The sequence below is a fragment of the Pholis gunnellus genome (genome assembly GCF_910591455.1).
Source record: "Pholis gunnellus genome assembly, chromosome: 15".
Taxonomy (NCBI): Eukaryota; Metazoa; Chordata; class Actinopteri; order Perciformes; family Pholidae; genus Pholis; species Pholis gunnellus.
Window position 1 is genome coordinate 23276909 of NC_136542.1, and position 22382 is coordinate 23299290.

At 39.6% G+C, this 22382-nt stretch overlaps 3 protein-coding genes across 3 annotated transcripts; 1 reads left to right on the forward strand and 2 right to left on the reverse strand.

Annotated features, from left to right (window-relative positions):
* Positions 1 to 6404: 6404 nt before the first annotated feature.
* Positions 6405 to 8721, forward strand: pth2 (parathyroid hormone 2; the record flags this gene model as incomplete). The annotated part of the gene is made up of 3 exons (XM_079174539.1): positions 6405 to 6508; positions 6742 to 6915; positions 8261 to 8721. The coding sequence occupies 3 exons, from the start codon at positions 6405 to 6407 to the stop codon at positions 8436 to 8438; spliced, it is 456 nt and encodes a 151-aa protein (XP_079030665.1). The 3' UTR covers positions 8439 to 8721.
* Positions 8722 to 9841: 1120 nt separating this feature from the next.
* tedc1 (tubulin epsilon and delta complex 1) lies at positions 9842 to 17651 on the reverse strand. Its single transcript, XM_079174207.1, has 8 exons — positions 17375 to 17651; positions 16900 to 16969; positions 16235 to 16461; positions 16027 to 16164; positions 15634 to 15699; positions 15110 to 15196; positions 13475 to 13621; positions 9842 to 11071 (listed from the first exon to the last, which is right to left on the reverse strand). Exons 1-8 carry the CDS (start codon positions 17516 to 17518, stop codon positions 10712 to 10714), a joined length of 1239 nt encoding a protein of 412 aa, XP_079030333.1. The 5' UTR covers positions 17519 to 17651; the 3' UTR covers positions 9842 to 10711.
* A 449-nt stretch (positions 17652 to 18100) lies between these two features.
* dnal1 (dynein, axonemal, light chain 1) lies at positions 18101 to 22382 on the reverse strand. Its single transcript, XM_079174219.1, has 6 exons — positions 22247 to 22382; positions 20891 to 20946; positions 20738 to 20793; positions 20466 to 20592; positions 19908 to 20048; positions 18101 to 19401 (listed from the first exon to the last, which is right to left on the reverse strand). The coding sequence occupies exons 1-6, from the start codon at positions 22279 to 22281 to the stop codon at positions 19352 to 19354; spliced, it is 465 nt and encodes a 154-aa protein (XP_079030345.1). The 5' UTR covers positions 22282 to 22382; the 3' UTR covers positions 18101 to 19351.

The following is a 22382-nucleotide window of genomic DNA, read 5'->3' on the forward strand; positions in this document are numbered from 1 at the left end:
CTGAGATGATGTATATGGACATGATAGCATCATTGTTGTGTCTACTACAGGCATGTCCAAAGTCCGGCCCGCGGGCCAATCACGGCCCGAGGTCAGATTTTATACGGCCCGCGCCTTCTGTCTTAAAATGCATTATTTATGGCCCGCCAGCACAGTCAAAACGGAATGAATAAATCATACAAATTCAACATGCAATTCCTCTTTTCACCTCATGGTGGCAGCACCACTCTGTAACTGTCTGCCTTTTTTTAATTGTCTCTGACCCTTCAACTGTCATGGCTACGGCAAGTAAAATAAGGAAAGTCGATACCGAGGGCCGCCGCTTTCATAGTTTTTCACCGAAAACCGAAACAACTGTGTCTGCCTAGTTTGTCATGAGACTGTTGCCTTGTGATATAATGTAAAGAGACACTACGAGAAAAAAAATGCTAATACTTCAACAAGCTATCAGAGAGCGACCATGCTAGAAAAGCGAAGCAACTCCAAGATAACTTGGCCACACAGCAGCGGTCTTTTTCGCGGGCCCACGAGTCAAATGCATACCTGCAAACTTGTTGCTTTTCAGCGAAATTAGCCGTTTTGAATGAAAATATATCATCCACGTGATCCGTAGATGTTTTCTCTTTAGGGGGGGGGGGGGGGGGGGGGGGGGGTCATCTGGCCAGCCAGCGTTTCTCAGATTGGATTGAGACGAGGAAAAAAGGTGATGACGTGATCTTCGCAATAAAACATCTTTGATGTGTCGAGTCTTAGCCAATCAGCGTTAAGATGTCTACACCGTCTTTCCCTCCGTTACAGTTCAGACTTGCTCGGTTAAGGATAACGTCCACTGCATGCGGAACTTTGTTTGTTAACATTCGTCATTATCGCGATTTAGGAGGGAAAAAAACGTAACGCGATGAAACATGCCCGGTTCAGTTCACGCGGCCACTCGTTAACGTTAAACCGGAACACCGGCGGATCTGCTGGCAGGTTGTTTTTTTTAACTCAAAGTAGAATGAGGATGATTTCGTGGTGACAATAACTTTTAAGACCACGATGATGAGGCCCAGATACTGATGAGATGATGAGGTCAAAGAGCTTCAGGGAGAGGACGCTGTTTGTGTAGCGCAGCTTGATGCAGGGCTGAGATGTGAAGGAGCTGGGCCTGGATAAAGGTGGAGGTCTACTCTAAACAGACGTGAGTACAGCTTCCTGCTGTCGCAGTGTTTTAGAAATATTGATAAGGCAGGGTATGCTAAATGCTGCCTCTGCTCCAAGGAGATGAACTACAGTAACAAGGGCTCACGTGCCCTCTCATCACACTGCCAGACACTGTTCACTGTGATGACCACAGCCAGGGTACTTCCGGTCCCAACAGGGCCCTGAAGTAATGATAGAGAGGGTTAAGGTGCCTGTATCTTCATTTCAGCGGGTTGCTAATGCAGAGGTGTGTATAGATCACAGCTATTACTTTACTCTTCATTCTAATTTAAATAATTGAACTGGATTGAATGCATATTATTTGCAAATAGAAGATAGGCCACAATTCTAACAGCTTTACAGTAACAGTGGAAGTTAATACAGTAACGGGGTTCAATGAAAACTAATCACTTTATTTGTACAGGCGATGGTTCTCGCTACTCTTGCTATCTTTGTTTTTAAATGACAAACTTTTGAAAATGAGACCTCGTTCTCAATGGATTTTGTATACATAAAAGGTTAATAATAATAATAGATTGAAAAAAACTATCCAGCTGTTCAACCAGAGCTGAAATACTGATTAATAACTGAATAATAAATTAGTTTTTTGCTTAAAGTAAATGTCTTATCACTTAATTTTCTTCTCAGAGTGCTACATTTTAAAGATCATATTTAAAATAAAATTATCCCTGCTGTGTCATTGAAAACATAATTATTAAATAATAGTGTATGTATAGGCAACTTGTATTGTTTAAAATAATGTCAGCAGGGACTGCATCTTCACATTATCAAATCTGGCCCTCTTTGAAAAAAGTTTGGACACCACTGGTCTACTAGATGCAGTGAACACATTTGGAGGATGACCTTCAAGTCTGTAACATTAATTATTCACACTATGGTGTGCTCATTGACTACCGTTCCCCCAGTTGAAAAAACAATCGACAATTGCCACACAGACCTTTGTATGTGCAATTAAGAATCGGGAAATCCTGAAAAATTGCCATGCAAATGGTAACAAGCATGGATGAAGATGCTATCAGCCTGCCGTCAATGGGACGGATAGTTCACTCACTACAGATTGGTTGGGACAAAATAGCAATCCCTCCCAAACTTGTTAGGTTCAGAACCTCTCAGAACTGTGGAAGGCCGCATGTTGAAAAGCAGCCCAGGAGAAGAAGCCCCCCCCCTGCTCCCATTCTGATGGAGGACAGGAATCGGCAGGTCCAGATCAAAATCACAAGATATTTAATAACTAACAGAAGCCAAAACAACTGCAAACTGAAGTACACCATGAATGATAAAACAAACATAATATTCCATAAATGTGAGACCCCGTTCAGGCCACCCAGCAAACTGGTGTGTTCACTGGATGGCCCCAAGGAAGTATGACTCTCTCCTGGGATTCACAGCTCTTTGTCCCCCCAAAGTTACATCCCCGAGCCCATCGATCAGCTCTCACGATTGGCTCATCCAATAAGCCCCTCCTGGGCCGATGACCCATTGTTCTGTTCTTCTCACCTAGGTCAGCCAGCTTCGTTCCAACCCCCGCTGGCAGACACCTCCTTACATTCTTGGGGCCAGTTCCTTTGTTTGATTCGCCAAACCCCCGCTTCCAGTACACTCCTCACACCTTCTTCTTACAGCATGAAATTACCTCTGATGATGAAATGACTTCTTGGTCTAAACTCTTACAAGTAAACACACTGTAACATAATATCCAGCACTAGGAATGCTCTAAAACTTAAATTCCTCACACTGAAAAAGCAACTAAAATGTCCAACCAATGGCTCTAGTTTGGATCAGTATGCTGGTCCATCACATTACAGTGTGATTTCATATCTATGTCACTATACATTACTTAAGAGGTGAAAAATTTGAAATTCCAAGCATTAATAAAGCAGCAAACAACTATTTGCTATGTAAAGATATAGTGGAGTGATGTCTACCTGAGCAGAGAATGAAGTTGCTCTCTTAGCTTAACATTTAACAGTACATAAACTTATCATGTCAGTATTTTTTAATAGTTTTGCTTTGATCATACTAGCAAATAAAAGTGTGTGATTGAGTATCATTTTTTCAGAATGCTGCTGTCACAAGAGCTTTTGACAAGTTGATCAAGGTTGAATTGTCTACTTTGATCCCCTGTTCTCTCATCTAGAGCCATCTTTGGGTAAAAATGTATTTGGTCCAATACTGTACCTTGGTTTGTGACCAAATACCTAATAAACAAATAACCTCAGCTGTACATTGTGTTTAGCGCTAATTAGCAAATGTTAGCATGCTAACACGTAAACTTATATTATACCCTAAACATCAACGTGCTAGCATTGTTATTGTGAGCATATGAGCATGCTAACGTTTAAGTGTAACTTCACCCTCAGGTCTGAGCTTAAGTTCACCTACATTATTTTGAAAAACACAAAAATGTAGGCAAGGGGCTGAGAGATGAAACCACACCCACTTCTGTGTGACCAAAGCCTCTACAAAGCTTTAACAAATTAACAGCTACAGTAGCTTGGAAAACAGCTATACGGCATTAGGTACTGAATTTGATGACTGCGGTTCCTTTGCCTCACAAGGGACCATTTTCTGTAGCCAGTGTATTGTTAGCATTAAAAACATGGTGGAATTAGCAGGCTAATGTTAGTTAGCGAACTAGCCTGATGCTACACACTCTTGTCACAACATAGGAAAGCACATTGTCATCACTACCACTCAACACTAAAAACAACACATTTGACTGTGCAGTTACTCTTTAATCTCAAGCATATCTCGCGAGCCGCTAGCATGGTTGTAGATTCTTTGCCGGCGTCAGACGTTCAAAATCATCCTTATTAGCACAATGTAGAGGACGAAACATTTTAGTATTGCAAATCCCGTTGAAATCTGGTCTAAGCGTGAATGCTTAATCAACGTCTATAAATAGTCAGCTAAATGTCTACAACATTTACTAACACATATTGCTAACGCTACTAGCTAACATGCTAACGCTAGCTAGCAGTCTCGCCCGCATGGTGAGCAAAACATGATATTAGTGGTATGGTAATGATATTTCGGTTTGCAATAAAGTAGTTCAAGTACTTACAGAGTATGTCGTTAGCATGAAGCCTCGATTATTCCCAGTGAGCACTAACCCGGATTTCAACGTTGATATTTGGTTTAAATCGCGTTGAAATCGGGTCTGAACGTCTTAGACCTATTTTCACCGTCATTTCACCCGGCTAAATTACGGTTACAATATCAACTGCCAACGTAATATGATTTCGGAGAAATACGTTAAAAGTAACCAAAATTGCATCTCTTTCAACCTACAACTGAACAAACCATCAATATTTTAAAAGAAATTAGTGTTTTGTGACACGTTGATATTGTAATCGTAATTTAGACGGTTGAAAACGCGTTGAAAATAGGTCTTAAACGTTCAGACTCCATTTCAACACGTTTTAAACCAGAAATCAACGTTGAAATCCGGGTTAGTGCTCACTGGGATTATTTATTTATTATTATGTGTTGTTTCACATGATTTTGTTGTCTCATCTGAAATATTGCATTATGGACATCACGTAAGATCATTCTCCCCAAGCCCACATAAATATATTTTTCTCTGCGTAGACGTCAGTAATGCCTTAGTTTTTGAGAGAAGCATCCATTGTTGTTCCAACCTGCCATAGAGTATGAATGAACGAACACACACACACACACACACACACACACACACACACACACACACACACACACACACACACACACACACACACACACACACACACACACACACACACACACACACACACAGTAATAAGATGGTGGGCTCTCCACAACAGCACCATGACTAAGAGTCTTTGAAACAGGACACTAACAAGCTAACTGCACTTCCACTAGGGCTGTCCTCTTGCACGCTAAACTCAAAGTTGGTTTGATCTGGTGAAAGGTGTGTATGCTTGCGTATATGTGTGGGTGGGTTAGGGGGATGGGGGGTTAAAACACTCCAGTCCAGGGTATATAAGTATGTTCGGCAAGAAACCGATGCTTTTCAACCACCGAAGACCTGCGCGGCCACTTACAGAAGCAACTGGCAGAGCAAACGCACACAAAAAAGCATAAATCCAAGTTTTTATACAAACTTCTTTCTATTCAGAGAAGGCAGGAGAAGAAATAAGTGGTAGATAGGAAGCAGCAACTAACAGAAAGTACCTAACTGCAAATACAGTCGTCATTTCAATCGCTGCGATCAGTTGTTCGTCCTGGAACATATCTCTGCTTATGTGACGCCTGACGTTTAACCTCTGAAGTTCAGCCTTGCGAGGCTCCTTGCTGGTACAAACTTTTAACAGACAGACAGACCAACACGTCCACCTGAGAAGCAGGTAAGAAATCAACCAGACTACTAACAACTTTAACAAATCTCATAGCCAACACCTTTGCATCAAGCTAATTTTACTTTAAGCCGTGTTGTATGTTAGTGTATTTTATTTTTTCCCCCACAAGATAGTAGAAAAATGATGTCTCATTGACTGTGACTGACCGAATTTGGTTCCAGCTGAGCACATACTAAATCTCAAAACAAAAGAGGATCTTAAAAGGTTGTTAGGTTAGGTTAATGAGTCTGTATTGGAGTGTTTCTCTAGTTTTTTAATTAAAGGGTGCTCTCACTGAAATATTTTTTGAAAATCACAAATGTTAAAAAAACACACTGTGTCAAACATACGTTCTGAAATGGTTCTTTATAGAAGCACACAAGGGCGGTGTCAGGGTGCTTCAATCATTTCAGATTCAGACCAAAATTCTTGAATTCCAGTAGATTTATGTTAATTGTAAAGACCTTGGAGAGCTCTCCAAGTGGATTACATAGAAATGATGACATATTCAAAGCCTATTTTATTTTATTTCAAATATACTGTATTCTATAGTCTTTAAAAAACCAAGACATTGACCACAAGGTTTTTGCCTTTTTGGCATTATACAGAACCTTCTAATTTAAAAAATCACAATTTAAAAAGTAGCAACACGGTCACCTTGTATTGTAAAAGATTTTAGTTTTTTTCCACAGTAAAAAGCATACTGATGTATTAATGATGATGATGAAAATAGGTTTCTGTTTTTATAGTTTTGTATTATTTTGTTGTTAATTGGGTTTAAGATTGTAAATACACAACTCAGTTAATATGTAACTTGTATTGTCAAAGAAGCATCTTTTTTTCTTTTTTTTCCCTTTTTTTAGGATGTCTGAGCTGCCTGCTTTCCCCCGTATGTCCTTCCTGTTGCTTTGCATTCTGGGTATGACCTTGGTGACATCTGGCTTCCCTCAGCCTCGACTACCTCTCAGGTGGGAAATCTCACTCAATCTCATCAAGGTAGCAGCAAAATATGAGTGGAATCGACATACAGTGGTTTGGAGTAAATACGTACCATAATTACAGACCACTGAACTACCTAGTACCTTAGATACCTAACTTTGTATTTTCCTTTATACGTTGGACTAATTTTAATATTACTATATACAATACAATCAAATATGTTTCTCAAGGAATCATTAAGTTTAATACGATCTTATTCCAGAAGTCCTCATGATTCAGAGGAACCTAAACGAGGCGACTGGGATGTCCTCTTCCCCTCCATCTCTCTCCGTGATTGGAGCATTCAAATGACGTCAGCACCCAGCCTCAGAGCTGATAGCAAGGCAAGACTGATGAGGGAGGCGTGGCTGTTTGCTCCTGAGAGGGCAGAGGCGAGGTAACTGCATAGTGAGGGAAAACGTCCTATAACACACTTCATTCAAACTCAAAAACAAGCAGGCAATCGGCTCGAAGTCGTTGTCTATGACACGTCATACAATCTTGCCAAAAACAAAATTAAACTCACTAAACTCTCTGCCCGCGTAGCAGCAGCCGAGTGGTAGAGCTGTACAGCAGTGTGTGCATTGGTAGCGCCGGTAGCTGTCAGCAGTTAGCCAAACACATCGTGCAAAACAATCAAATTCTTTGTGTGTGGGTTTGGCAGCACTTTTAGCTGTCTATTCCTGTCCTTCCTTTGTTTGTGCCAACATCTGGTACAAGGCCTAAATTTGATGTCCTCCTTTAATTTACTTAGTTAATATTTCATTCAACGGGCCATTTGAGTCGAGAGTTATATGAGAAGATTGATACCCCTCTCAAATCTGAGCGCTAACTATGTAGTTCAAGCCAGAAGATGGTTAGCTTAGCGCAAAGACTGGAAACAGGGGTATTAAGTTCATTAATTAACATGTTATATCTTGTTTAATTCCCACAAAAACCGTAGTGTAAATTATGACAGTTATCTGGCTATTTCTTGGCAGGGTGGATTCCGTTCACTTTGGATAGACCCAGGCTAGCAGTTTCCCTGTTTAAAGTCTTTATGCTAAGCTAGGCTAACCTTCTGCTGGCTATAGCTTCGAATTTAACGAGTGGTAATGATCCTCTTATCAAACTCTCGGAATGATAGCGAATATGGGTATTTCCCAAAATATCAACGGTATATAAGAAGTGGACGTAGTCGGCGTTACGTCACCCATTGGTTTGTGGACTGCTGTTTTGAAGCCTCAAATTGAGTTGTCAGATTTAAATCCAATCCTTCTCATTTAATTGGACTGATAAAAAGTGGGTGGGCATAGAATTTAGCACAATCCCGATACAGAGTTTTAAAGGACTGTGGCTCACACACCTCGCTTGTCGGCAAAGGTTGCATATTGATTGATGATTAGATCTCATGACATTACTGGTTGAAAATAGTTGGTACTAGCTTACTTAAGCACACTTCATATTTTACAGGAAATAATGATTATTGGATTTTGATATAAAAATACAATAAATCGTTTATTTGGTAATTCCTTTGTATATGTTGTTAAATAGGTGCACAATACGATCGGGGGAAGTGATCTAAAAAAAAGGCATTTTTAACTTCATCTTGATTTTAAAGTAAACAATTTCAATTTTTAATTCAAACTACAATTCAAATTGTCATGACAAAAACAAAAAACAACAGTACTATATTAAGTGTTGGAGATGTTGGTACCTGGAGTGTTTTCTAGTCTCTGATCTTGAGCTCTGTGTTTCTCTAGCGTGGAGAGGGCATGGCCTGCTGAATGGTCGTCTCAGGGTGCCGGCATGATGAAGAGGAACATGGTTGTGGCTGATGACGCTGCCTTCAGAGAGAAGAGTAAACTCCTCACCTCCATGGAGAGACAGAAGTGGCTCAACTCCTACATGCAGAAACTACTGGTGGTTAATTCGTCATGATAATTTAGTCTTTACAGCCCGTTATTCAGAAAATCAAACCACCTCTCTGCATCCTGCACTGGCAAAAAGCTTTTTGAAGGGATACCCTAAGTCTCCGGTGGGTATTGCTCAGTCCATCAACATCAACTTATGAGACAAGAAAATATTGTAGACATCAAAATTCATTAACACCTGCTGTATTATTAGTCTACCATCTTAACATTCGATTCCTACTTTGTTGTAGCACTTTCAATATCTTACGATGCTGAAAATAATTTGGTGTTATTCAATTTGATGAATAAAGAGATACAAATTATGTTTTCAATGACTGTAGATTGTGTTTGGCTTAATTCAGTAGTACAGCTGAATTTAATACTAATGTTATTCTTTTTAATCAGCCATCTGTATACTTAAAGACATATTTAGCTTTCAAATAAATGTACAAAACAAATAGTAAAATAGAATAAAAATAGTGGTTTAACATACTGGGAGATACACTGGTTTGCTTTCTTTCAGAGACTTGAGATAAGAAGATTGTTACCAATCTCATATCTGAACATTAAGTACTGATCTAGAGTCAGGATGGGGTTAGCCTAGCTTAGCATTACATCTTAAAGAAAGGTGGAAGCAGCGCCGTCTAAAGTTCAGAAATCGTACCAGTACTTTCTATTATTATTATTACATTTCTGTTTATGTATAGATTAAACCAGTGGCGGGCCATGCATTTTATACCTGGGCCTTCACTGCTGTTCTGCAGCTGAAACACAGCTAGGGTTATTATTTGTTTTGTGTAAAAATGAAGCAAACACCTATAAATACACTATCTGCCGAGAGTGCGTCTCCTCTCTGCTCTGACTGCAGCTGGGACGGCTGCGCGAGGCTTCTGTGGGCGGCAGCGGAGGGGCTCACGGCAGCACCCGCTGCTCGTTCACGACAGTGCAGAACGTACGTGCATTAACGTCAAAACACCAGAAAATTCTCCAATAACACCAGAACCAGTCGCTAGATTTGTCACTAGTAGCTTTTGACAAAAAAAAGTAGCCATGAGGGTTTGGAAAGTTGCCAGATTTAGCAAGAAAGTCGCCAACACTGGCACCGGCTAAATATGTCCCCAGAGCAACATTGGACGTAACAATGGTTCCTATCACATATAAAACAAAAACCTTCATAAAAACAAGTTGTACAAATAATAATATATAAACAAGCATATTAAAGCTACTGCAGATGTAAAAACAAACGCATTTAACTTACCAGAGCGGCTGTTCACTATTTAAAGACAAAGTGCATCCTCCTTTCTTTGTTAATAAAGAGTTTAATCCCACGGTTGTTCATTATATCCGTGCGTTTTAGTTCCAGTAAGAAGTCTTTCTCGATTCATGGACGCCAGTGAAGACAGTCGAGCCTACTCAGTTGTATTTCTTGAATAGGTTTTAATGCGTTTGAGGGCTGAAAATGTCCGCTCCACAGAGGCAGCAGATATTGGGATTATCACCGCCCAACATGTCATGCTAGCCCACTGACCAATCACGTACTTTTAGGCCAGCTAGCAGGCTATGGCACGTCAAAGAATACGCCCAACATGTCAAATTAAAGATCTGATTGGTTGAAGAATATGACAATCGACAATATCGTCTCCATTCACTTAAACTGCAAAGGGATTCACTTGTGAGTCTGCAGGCCTGGGGCCTCTCTTCTTACCTATAGAGACACAGAGGTGAAATCTGATTGGATAAAAGCTCTACTTAAAACGAGCTGCACTGGAAGCAGATCAACTGAGGAAGACAGTAGCTGTGCAATGAGAAAATAAGATAATGGGAAAAATATTTTTATAAATTATAATACATGTAGTGTATTTAAGAAAAAGTATTAAATTATAAAATAGCTGTAACATTGTGATTCTGTTTAGGCCAGCAGAGAAGGCTTTGCAGGCCCTGACGGCCCGCCACTGGATTAAACAAGGGAGAAACATGTTAATTAATGACAATTTGAGGGCTTTTAGGTATTTTCTTTGGACAGAGCCAGGCTAATACCCCTGCTTCCAGTCTTTTTGCTAAGCTAGGCTAATCATGTCTTAACTCCAGCTCTTTACTTAACGCACAAGTGTGTTTCCCAAAATGTCTTATACAATCCAGTTCTTAAACACTTTTTAATTTTTTTAATTCTATACTATATAATATTATGTTTGTGATGTAGGTGATGTTTCCATCCGAATGTCAAGTGAATCTTTGGCAAACTAAAAACATGAAAATCCCTATTGTGTTCATTTCTGAATTAATAAATCAGCAGTTTTTGGATTAAATAAAAGTCTGTGATGGTATTAACATCAGTTCATCCAGCCTGCCAATCATGTCCTGCAGCTGCATCCTATTGGCCAGTCTCTGCCTGTCCCTCCTTTCCAGCAGCAGAGCCTCTGTCTGAAGAAGCAGCTGGGCAGCCTGAGACGCTGGGAGCTCGTCCAGAGTCTCGGCCCTGCCGCGGGTCCCCTCTGCTGTGTGGCTGCTGTGTCTGACTGGCCTCCCGGTCTGGAAACTGGCTCGGTAGACCTGAGGGAGGGAGGAGGGAAGCGGAGGGAGGCAAGAGATGTCCGATCCACCCTGCCACCTCTCTCCTCCTTCTCTGTCCTCAACATCCCTTCTGCCTCTCCTCTGTCCTTTCTGGGGCAACATACAGCACACAAATATCAAAACAAAACAAGAATAACAGTACGGTCAACAGTACAAAATGTTATGATAATATTAAGCTTTGTGTCTGCCATATTTTCTTAAATATATGGTTCTATGGCAGAAGAAGTAGTTTAAGAGTGAGCTAAAATAGTCTCCCCAATCTGACAATTGAACCTTCGCTAAGCCCCGCCCCTCGTTGCTAGTCCGTCAAACTACTAGTCTGTCAGAGCTACGTTACCATGGAGCCCACACTGTCACTAACTGAACTCCCTGAGAATATTATGTAGTTTTGGTAAAAACAAAAAAGCTATTTCAGAAACAGGCAGACAAGAAGGGTCTACAATATGCGATATATTCAGGATGTCAAAAGATAAAAATAGAAGCTAAAGCTACAGATCACAGTGTAAAAGTGAACTAACACATCACCTGTAGATCCAGACAGAAGACAATGAAATGAAAGAACACCGTTCCTGTGAAGCCATGGTCTTTATACACCGGTACGATCATTAAAATGCAAAAGCAGCATGTGGATGCATTCAGTATACCTTCTGTAGCTAGCATAGCATAGACGTGCTAACGCTAGTTAATTACGTGCTAACATACTCTACTAATGTCCACAGGTTTTTACATAGAAATGTAACGTTATAGAAAAGTATTTCTCCTTCCAACCTCTCCGGGTGACGAGCATCACTATTACTCAATTGCATGAGAGTCTATGGAGCAGAGCTGGATAGTTGTCCGACCCTGGTCAGAGCTGGCCGATGCTACGCTTTGATAGGGCTGGGCTATAATTCAACATGATGATTTATCGTCTTTCAACAGAATCATATTGTGATGAAATCATATATCAAGATAGTGCGTTACACAACTACATTGCGTAATAAGTACAAGCACATACTCAAATTTCTCAGAAAATCAGATTATCTCTGATAATGAGAAAATACTTAGTACTTTTCATTTGTCAAGAATTTAATTCACACAGGAACAAAACCGTATGGCTTTTCACATAGACTATTCAGTTATTAAATTGAACAGAAACAATGCCATGTTGTGATGTACATCGTTATCAAGATATGAAATGGCCTACATCAGGAAAGAAGATTTTGGCCATATTGCCATATATGATGTTTGAGGAGGGCCGTGTGTTATTGGTTCCTGTTATTGCCAATTATTATGGTTCTATGCATTAATAGCTCTCTTTCATTCTGTTCCTGCACTTTGAGATGTGCCTGCATGATAGATGTGACCAAAAATATACTTCCGTTTCAAAATTGAAACAATAAACATTGTGTTGTTTTACTATATTCATTTGCATTTGGCTAAAATGTTGCACTACCAAAAGGCTAGAAAAGGCAAAAAAATTATGAAGTCATTCTATTGCAAAATGTTGTGTTTTAATATCAATTGCACTTTCCTTACTATTTAAGGATCTAGAACTTGTAGCACATCATTCAAAATAACTTGTTTTTTTAATGGTCATAACGGTATTATCGCGTTAACGCATTCATTAATTAACGCCGGCAATTATTTTATCGCGCGTTATTATTATCAAGCGGACATTTTTAACACAATAACCGGGAAGCGAGCGGTGAACAGCTGTGTTTGTGTGGTGTCTCTTCCTTCTCTTCCTGTTTCCTTCACCTACATTCCCCTGGGTCCTAAGCCGCTCCAATGTAAAGCTTCTTATCACCCTCTATGTACAAACGTACATTTATAACAAATACCACACATATTACGGTAATCAGCGTTGCATGTGTCTGACCAAAATACCAAAAAAGCAATGATTCATTTAAATTATTTTTTTTAGAGTTTTTAAAGTGTTTTTGTTTGGAATATGCATAGTAAGCATATCATTTAGTTTTAGCTACTGAAAATTTAACAAACATAAAAAAAAAGGAAAAACCATGACGTAGATATTTTTGCAGTTTTCAAAGTGTATATTTCAAATTGTATCTATTACACACATGAAATTGAAGTTGTGAACACCGGCTGAATATCTATTATCAGAATCATAACTGTATTTTACATACTACTGCGTAAAGGGAATACTGCTGTTAAAAAGCCACTTATTTGTGTGTTTACAAACCAAATGTCATTGCACTTTTGTTCATATAGCAGTACTTTTTAAATAAAAGTGCGCAGTACACTACTTTTGTATTCATTATTGAATTTTGAGCATAACAATGCGATTAATCGCAAAGAAATCATGCGATTAAACATTTTAATCGTTGCCCAGCACTAATATATATGTAATATATATATATATATATGCAACAGAGAATCCCCCTTTCTTGAAGCGTTCCTTTAGTTCAATCACATACTTTTTCATTCACTTTCATTTTCGACCTCTGTAGAAATTAACAAACTGTGTGTGGGTGTGTGTGTGTTGCACACCTGTCCTGTAGGCAGCCTCAATAGCACGTCCTCTAATTTTCCTAGCCCCCGGTTTCCATGGTGACACACTCTCGCACTCTCATTGGGTGCATCATGTGTAGTCTCCTCGACGACAGGATCTGTCAGATGGCAATCCAACACACTGTCCTACACACACACGCATTGAGTCACATTTCCAGGCACACATGGCTGCTGACATCACAATAAATGGCCCTGTTTAGACCTGGCATTAACATGCGTCCTACGTGATCTATCCCCAGCGGACAGCTTTGAGTAGGTCAGTTCACACCCGGCATTAGAATGCGTCTTCAGTAGTGGTGTAACCGATCATGGATCGATCCGTAACGGATCACCGATTGATCCGTGATCGGTTCGGATCACCCCTCCCGGTTCGGATCACTTGTAAACCACGGATCACCATTTTTTTTTACAGTGTAATCATCATAGTGTGTAATACAGTTTTACTGCTGCTGTTCCTTTTCAAGTAACAAGTCCCGAGGGTCCCCAGGGTAGCACTTCTTGAAGAGGTGGTGCACTTATTAGCATTTATTGTATTCGTATTAGTTTGTTGCACTTATTGTATTTGTGTTAGTTCGTTGCACTTATTGTATTCGTATTAGTTGTTGCACTTATTGTATTCGTATTAGTTCGTTGCACTTATTGTATTCGTATTAGATTGTTGCACTTATTGTATTCGTATTGGTTTGTTGCATTTATTGTATTCGTATTGGTTTGTTGCACTTATTGTATTCGTATTAGTTTGTTGCACTTATTGTATTCGTATTAGTTTGTTGCACTTCTTGCATTCGTATTGGTTTGTTTTTGCACTGTATTTTTTGCTCTGGTTTATGCTCTTAGATGCTTGTTTAACAAAGGAGATGCACTTATGACTTCTGGTGACTAGTAGTTCTCTTGAATACCTATGTTGAATACACTTATTGTAAGTCGCTTTAGATCAAAGCGTTTGCTAAATGACTGTAATGTAATGTAATGTTATATTTGTCTCCTCCCCTTTTCTTTGCTGATCCGAAAAATTATCCGAAACGTGACTCAAGAACCGTGGTTGCCGAACCGAACCGTGAGGTTTGTGATCCGTTGCACCCCTAGTCTTCAGTGACCACTTATCAGATCTCATTTCCATTCTCTACATACAAATAAACATATACATTGTTTCTGTTTGCAAAGACCAAATGTGTTGTTGTTAACTTGTTTCAGATTATCTCATTTATTTATTTGTGCCGAGCAAATGCAGCACTTTGCTAACAAAAGACTGAGGAAAAAAATATTTAATTAACTGTACCACTCAAAGGCAATGGACAGCTTTAAGGTGGAATGTTTTCTTGCATGTTGACGTTGGGACTAAATAAAAACACCTTAAATGTCAATATGACAACTTTGATCAGTACATTTGTTTTTACTGTCTCTCTTGCATGACACGCTTTAGTGATGATTGGATCTTCACATGCTTTAAAAAATGCTTGTGAATTTCAGCTGGATTATGCGTATTGCCAATATTCTATTTCCTCACTTGGAGGAAAAAGACGTTTCCTCTTGTGATCAGATAACCCAGGTGTGAACCGGGCCAAGTGTTGGAAATCACTTCTGTGTTGAATCGTGCTGTTGTGTCTCACTCACCATCCAGGTCCAGAAGACTTTCTCCACCCGTTTCCAGTTCAGATATGCTTCTAGGAGGTCACAGAGCCGCTGCACACAAACACAGTCCTGTAACACACACACACACACACACACACACACACACAATAGTTTTAAGGACACCCCAAAGCATGTTGTACTCTCAGATGTAACTTTAACACTGCATTTGACAAGATTAAGAAATTACACAAACAACAAAACAAACTAAATGAACTGTTTATTGTTGAATTCTTAAACTAAGTAAGCTATTAAGTCAAACTTCACTATCATGACGTGGCCAAAAGCTTGGTAACGAAGTGTCAAATAAACAATCAAGAACATGACACTCAAACATTTGATTTTCTTGGCATTGACAAAACCCAAATGACTTGTGGCCTGAAAGTATGATAGAACATGTTTAACACATAGTTGTAAACAGAGAGGAAATTGTTCAGTTATGTAACTCTAACTATAGGCAGAGCATGTAATTGGTATTTCCTTTTAATAACAGCAGCACACTCTCTTACCTCCCTTAGCACGGTTGAGCTTTGATCAGAGGAGGATACAGAAGAGGGAATGCTGGCAAAGAAAACCTGAGAAAAACATGGATTTCATAGAACTTATTCCAATACCTATTTCAGTTACTTAAACTGAGTATTTCAAAAATATTTCCAGATTTTAAGGCAGAAAAACACTTGACAGTAGCCAAAGGGCATAAACAGTGAGTGTGCCTATTCTGTCTTTTGGAATGTTCGCATCATTGAGCAGAAAAGGTCTTGGCTTCGGTTTGGAATGGAAACTTCCGTCATTGTCACGCTTCCTGCACAAAATGTTTGACTTGCTTAACTTTAAGCAATATTCAGTTCACTGTACAGAATGGCAGCATGTGGAAAAGTTGGAAAAGACAGGAATTTTCTCACAGCGTGGAGCAAGCGAGTTCGCTCATCTTGCATGGACAGCAGGGTCCGCCCCTGGTGTCTCAGGCAACCAATGAGCCACTGCAGTTTCCTCAGAGATGCAGAGTCTAACAGGAGCTCGTTGGGGAGCTGGGGGTTCATCTGACAGAGAGATATTAAGTTACACACATTTACCAATACAGAATTAGGTTTAACGTGGTGGGATACTTACAGGTGTAGGTATGAGCAGTGTCTTGTCCAGCCGCTGCACTCGCCGGGTCAGCAGCTCCTCCAGTTTTCCTGTAGCGAGCAGCCAGCCCAGCCCCAGGAGGAGGTCTCTGCTGGAAAGTCTCCCTCCCTCCCCTCCTCCTCCTCCTCCTCCCCAGCTCCCATACATCCAGTCCGCATGGTAGCCAGTCTGCCAGAGGCCTGCCGCCACTAGCTTCCTGTTGTCTGCGGCTAAACACAGATGGAGAAAACACACTCGGTCACTCAGCAAGTCCGCTTAAACGCTTTTCATCCCCATCAGGAGATGTCAGTCGGTTTGGTCCGGCTATGTGCAGAGAGCATGTTTTTGGTTCTATTCTAACAGTAGAACTGAATCCAAGTCAAGAAGTGCAGTGGTAATCAGAGTCAAATAGGGTTATAAACAAAAGTGGGTCATATATGTGGTGAGCAAAAGTCACAAGATGATGTTTTTATAAGCACACAGAACAGACTTTGCATATTGGACAATGTGTCATTTTGGGTGCTTTTCCATGTACCAATTTAATGTGCAAACACGTGTTTTGTCTAACGGGGTGTTTTCAAATCCTGGGGAAAAAAATCATCTATGTGAAAATTAAAGTAAAGTCCTGAAAATAGCATTAAAGCCACAGAGGGATCCACGTGACTTACCTCCTCCTGGCTGTGAAACAATGCTAGATGTCTGAAGCATACCAACGAGGAGCTGCCAGAACTGGTCCTCCTGGGAAACAACAGCAAGCAGAGAGATGTCAAATATGTGCTGTTAGGTCTGTTAGGAAGAGTGCTGCCACTGAAAGCACAGGACAGGAACACGTGCTGCTTTACAGAGTGCTCCAACACTCTGCTTCTTCTTGGCATGATGCACTGCTGATGTTTATTGTTGCCTTACTGGTATCATTGCCACATGTTCTCCCATTTTCTGCTCCTGCTGAGATCCAATTGTAATCAATGAAAAATAATTAAACACAGCTTAAAACGGTTTGATTTCGGCTACTCCTAGCTAATAAAGTGAACATCAAGTAACTAGTACCTAAAGCTGTCAAATAATAATAATACATGTAGCCTTACCTCAAGAGAAAATACAGTTACATTCCACCCTGACAGTGACAACAGAAAAGGAACGTACCACCTCGGGTCCACCGCCGAATTTAGCCCGTCTGAAGTTCTCCGGTGGGGGGACAGATTCCAGGCCGGCGGCCGCTAGCAGTCTGCAGAGAGCTCCTATCACCTGCTTCACTTCCACACTCACAGCCGCTTTACTCCGCTGCATTGCAGCCACATCACACTACAAGCATACGGACAAACGTTATATCCACTCAGCTGTCACGCTTATTCCAGTAGAGACTGTTTTTAATATACATATTTTCAAGAAACTTCTACCGCTCTGAAGTTGAGCTGTTGATATTTCGAGGCGAAGACAACAACTTCCGGGTACGAGGGCCGTTGCCAGGGAAGCGAATGGAAGAAGTTGTGACTGATATCTACTTAGGCCAATTATAAATGCGATTCTGAAAGCGGTAGGCTGGACTGACTTTTCATTGGTGCCCTGTTAAAGTACATGTTTCACGTACAATAACAGGGGACTCCCTACAGTCTATGGGCGGTTAACTCGTGGAGACAAAATATGCCAATCACGTGACTGTAAATTACCCATTGTTAGAATTACAAAAGAAAAACCCTGTTTGGATGCATTAGTCCAAGTACTAACTTATTCTATACTTTATTTTCAGAATTTACCAATATTAATGTTGTATTTCAAGTAACAATGCTCAACTGAGATACTTCAATAGCATTTATTTCAAATATCAAAATCATAAAAAATAAATAAAAAAATTCACAATTGTATGTACAAACACACCTAAATACTTTCAAACATGAAAATAAATTTAACAAAGATAACGTGTCATGTAATTAATGAGGACATGCTACATGCATTATACATGCGTATAACATGTCGAAAAAAAACTGGAACAATGTCAAATCTAAGAATCCAAAATAAGATTAGAACTGTCAGTAAAATACAGTAAACTAGTGCCCATCAAAGAGTTCAAAACGTTTAGAACATATAAATAGAATATCTCAAACACAGTGCCAAACAGAACTGTATATGTATTTTTGTGCATGTCAGTTATCACTGGCCCCACAGTCCTGACCAAAGGCTGTTGCAATGTGGCTGGTGATGGCCCCTTCATGTCCCATGAGAAGGATCGTAAATACCAACTTCCTGCTATAATGCTTCTACTGTTTACTACCTGAGAAGTCAGAGTTCGGTAACAGACCCTGATTTACATTTGTTGTTCACTCTTAAATGTATCTCTCCAAGTCACAATTGTTCCACTGCTTAGTCTATGGTGTGAAAGTAGCATCATACATCTTATATTTAGCTGTATATGCTCATCTCTCCATGGAGGGAGGACAGTGTTTTTGGCCCATAAATAGTACTGTGCTCATCATGTATTTCCACTGATAAGGTCTCAACAACACTTTTTTTTGGTCCCAAGCCCACAAGGCCTTAAAGTGGCAGTCGTTAAGATTTCAGTCCTGGTTGATTTACAATTTCTATTTGGGTGAAAAGAATGGGATTGTGCTTTGAGTTTAACAGCGTGAAGTCAATGGCTGCGCCCAAAATTCCATACTAACATGCTATTTGTTTTAGAATTGTGTTCAGAATTGTGTTTTTTGTGTGTTTGTTAGGAAAAACTGAAATACATCATTTTTTCTTGGGAATGTAACCACAGACACCCAGTTGGTAATACTGCATATATATATATATATATATATATATATATATATATATATTGCAATCAGTGGGCCATAGGCTCAATCACCACTGTGTTACCGCCTTCAGTGATAGATAAAAGACATTTATTCAAATGTCAATCTTCGAGATTACCAATTTAAGTATTGATCTTTTTTTAACAGACTTTTCTCATTCTATACAAAATAATTGGTAATCTTGTACTTGTCTATCTCTAACAAAGTGTACGCTGTTGTAAAAATCATTTTATAAAAAGAAAAGCACCATGACAAATCATACAAAACTTTAAAAAAAGAGAAGACTCTTCAGAAAATGAGGTTGCAGTTTTGTAGATAGTCATGCTCCTCAGTTCTCTCCATCTGCTTCATCCTCTTCCTGTTTGATGACTGGGGTTCCTGGAAACCACAGGAAAAGATATCTCCAATCATAACTTCAAAGAAACAACGTATCGCTATTATGTGTCTTGTAGCTGACCATGTAAAGGGTAATTATTGTTTTTATTTCATGATTTCTCCTTTTCACTTCACAGACCATCAAGCCCTTTTTGTAATATTTATGAGTCCATAATGGGGGAAATTGGACATTTTCTTTAAATTAATACCCTATTTAAAACCAAAGTAAATATTCATTTAACATTACCTAAGCTGACTCACTAAAAATACTGTCATGGTTATGTTGGCAATGAATTTTAATTCATTATTATTAATCATTCAGAATTTATGGACCGGTAAAGTGTCATCACGATATTTCTTCAACCCTGGAATCTCATGTTAATAGATAGTTAATGGTTCAGTTTTTTTAACAGTTAAGTCTATACCATGGATAACTGGATGACAATTGCAGGAGCAGCATGGAATGTAGGTAGTGGTTCTAACACACATCGCTGCTGAAACATTCTTACCATCTAGTTTCCATAGCTTAGGTAGTCTTTTAGAGGCTTCATCCATCCAGGTTCCCTCGGCTGAATGCTTCTCCTCCAGAGGGTTTCCAACAAACACCAGGTCTGCGAGGGATGGCAGGTCGGCCAGCCTCACAAACTCTCCTACACAACACAGACACGACAGCATATAATAAATGAAAGTGATCACAGGGGATTCCTACACCAACAAACCATCAGCACAATACCTTTAAAATATAAATTACTAAAGAGACCATTGCTAAAAAGTTAGAAAGCTTTACTGTCGTAGTTTTTTTTTTTTTTGTATTTTAAACGTTCGCCCCACCAAGACATGCAATGGAAGGAATAAAAGGCTGCTTTTAAAAAACACTGCTGACATAGTTATCCTCTTCAATAAAACAAAATGGTGTTAGGCAAGAGGAGGATTTTATCTGAACAGGTCACTTAAAAGCCTCATAAATGTTACATGAAACCAGGAATAAACATGACACAATACTTTCACTATGTCATTAGCTTTGTCTATCTCAATATGTGTTGATTGTGTTGATGAACGTAGCTCACCCCATTCTTTCACCAGGTTGTTGGACATGTAGAGGACTCGGAGTTTCTTCATGAATTGAATTCCCTTCAGTTTCTCGATCAAGTTATAGGAGATCCACAACTCTTCTAATGTGTTCGCCACTGCCTCCTGCGAACACACACATAAACACAGAAACAACCGATGCAAAATAATGTACATTCAAAGTATGTGTGTAGCATATCTGGATCCCCTTTAAGAAAAGAGGGAACCTATAAAACACTGCTAATTCTGTTGCATACAGTATGTAACTTACCAGCCCATTGAAGGACTTAATATTATTCCTTCCTAATGACAATATCTTCAAGTTCTCTGGAAGAACACAACACAACAACACATTACAACCCCACAATTACATCAGTGAAGAGTGTGTGTCTGTGTGGTGTGTATTTATGCAGTCAGGACTCACTCAGGCCATTGAGATTGGTTATTTTTTCAATGCAGTTTGTGGACATAGAGAGCTTCCTGTGGAGGATACAGTACAAAAACCGATCAGGTATTTCAATGAGGGTGTTTTTTTTAAAGTGGTGATTCTCAACCTTTTGTTACTCAAGACCCACTTCTTATTGTGACAAAGTGTCCTAGAACCATCTTCCCAAATAAATGAGAAAAAAGCATAACATGAATATCCTGTTGATGCCGGAAGAAGTCTGTGAGTTGTTTTGTGTTATCTGCAGTTTAATTGTTTTTTTAGTTGTTGTTTTTGTAAACATCAACATAATTGATCTACTAAAGTATTAGACAATAATGGAAATGTGTTGGTTGTTTCTTGGACTCTGATGTTTGGATTTATTCTGTCAGTTACATTGCTGCTGATTGTGTGAATTTCTGACGAAAACAGTGATGTTTCGTGGGAGTGTGAATGTCGATAAAGTAGTCGTGTGCATGTATACAGCCTCTGATTGGAACAAAAAAACATCTTTGCATTAAAAGGGGTGTTTTCAGGGGAATTTACTAAGAGTAAGAAAACATCATGGAAGTACAGTCTAAGGGTGAACTGCACAGCGACCTATCTACCTCTATCTACCAACCTGAGCTCCTTTCTTCGATAATTTCATTTCAAGACAAAAAGTAGCGCCACGGTCTCACTGCCATGGTGCATATAAACGGGAACTTTTATCAAATTAAAGCTGAATCAATTAGTTTAAATGACTGGCACATTGATTGGTCATGAAAATAAGCATATGTAAGTTACTAAAAAGCAGAGAGGGTTATACCAGCCATCCATTTTCACAGATTAAAGCTATATTTCCTTAGACTCTCAAAAAAGTAAAGCCAAATTGTACTCAGGAAGAGAGTTGACGCCCAATTTATACTTTTGAAATTTACCAAATAATTTCAAACACCAGCTGAACGTGATATAATATAGTGCCAAATAGTCATCTGTAACAGCTAGCCTACTACCATACTGTATCTCCTATTGCATGTTGAAAGATTCCTACTGTAGATTTTGCTCAGCCTGAATCGGTGTAAATGTGTAGCTTTACCAGACAGTATCAACCTATTCAATTCAATTCAATGAATTTTTGTTTAGCCCAAAATCACAAATTAGTCACAGAGGGCTTTACAATCTGTACACATACGACGTCCTCTGTCCCAGGACCCTCACATTGTAACAGGAAAAACTCCCCCCAAAAAACCTTTAGCGGGGAGAAAAGGGGAAGAGACCTTAGGGAGAGCAACAGAGGAGGGATCCCTCTCCCAGGATGGACAAAAGTGTGATAGATGTTATGTGTATTATTTGTTGTGTCGTTACAGGACTCACTCGCAGGTGGTGAGTGTGGATAGAGAGGCATCCATCCTCTCTATAGGAGGAACCTGACCATACAGTTTTATGGCTTTACTCTCGCTCACTTTCTCCCCTGACTTCTCCTCCTGTGCGCACGCACGCGCACGCGCAC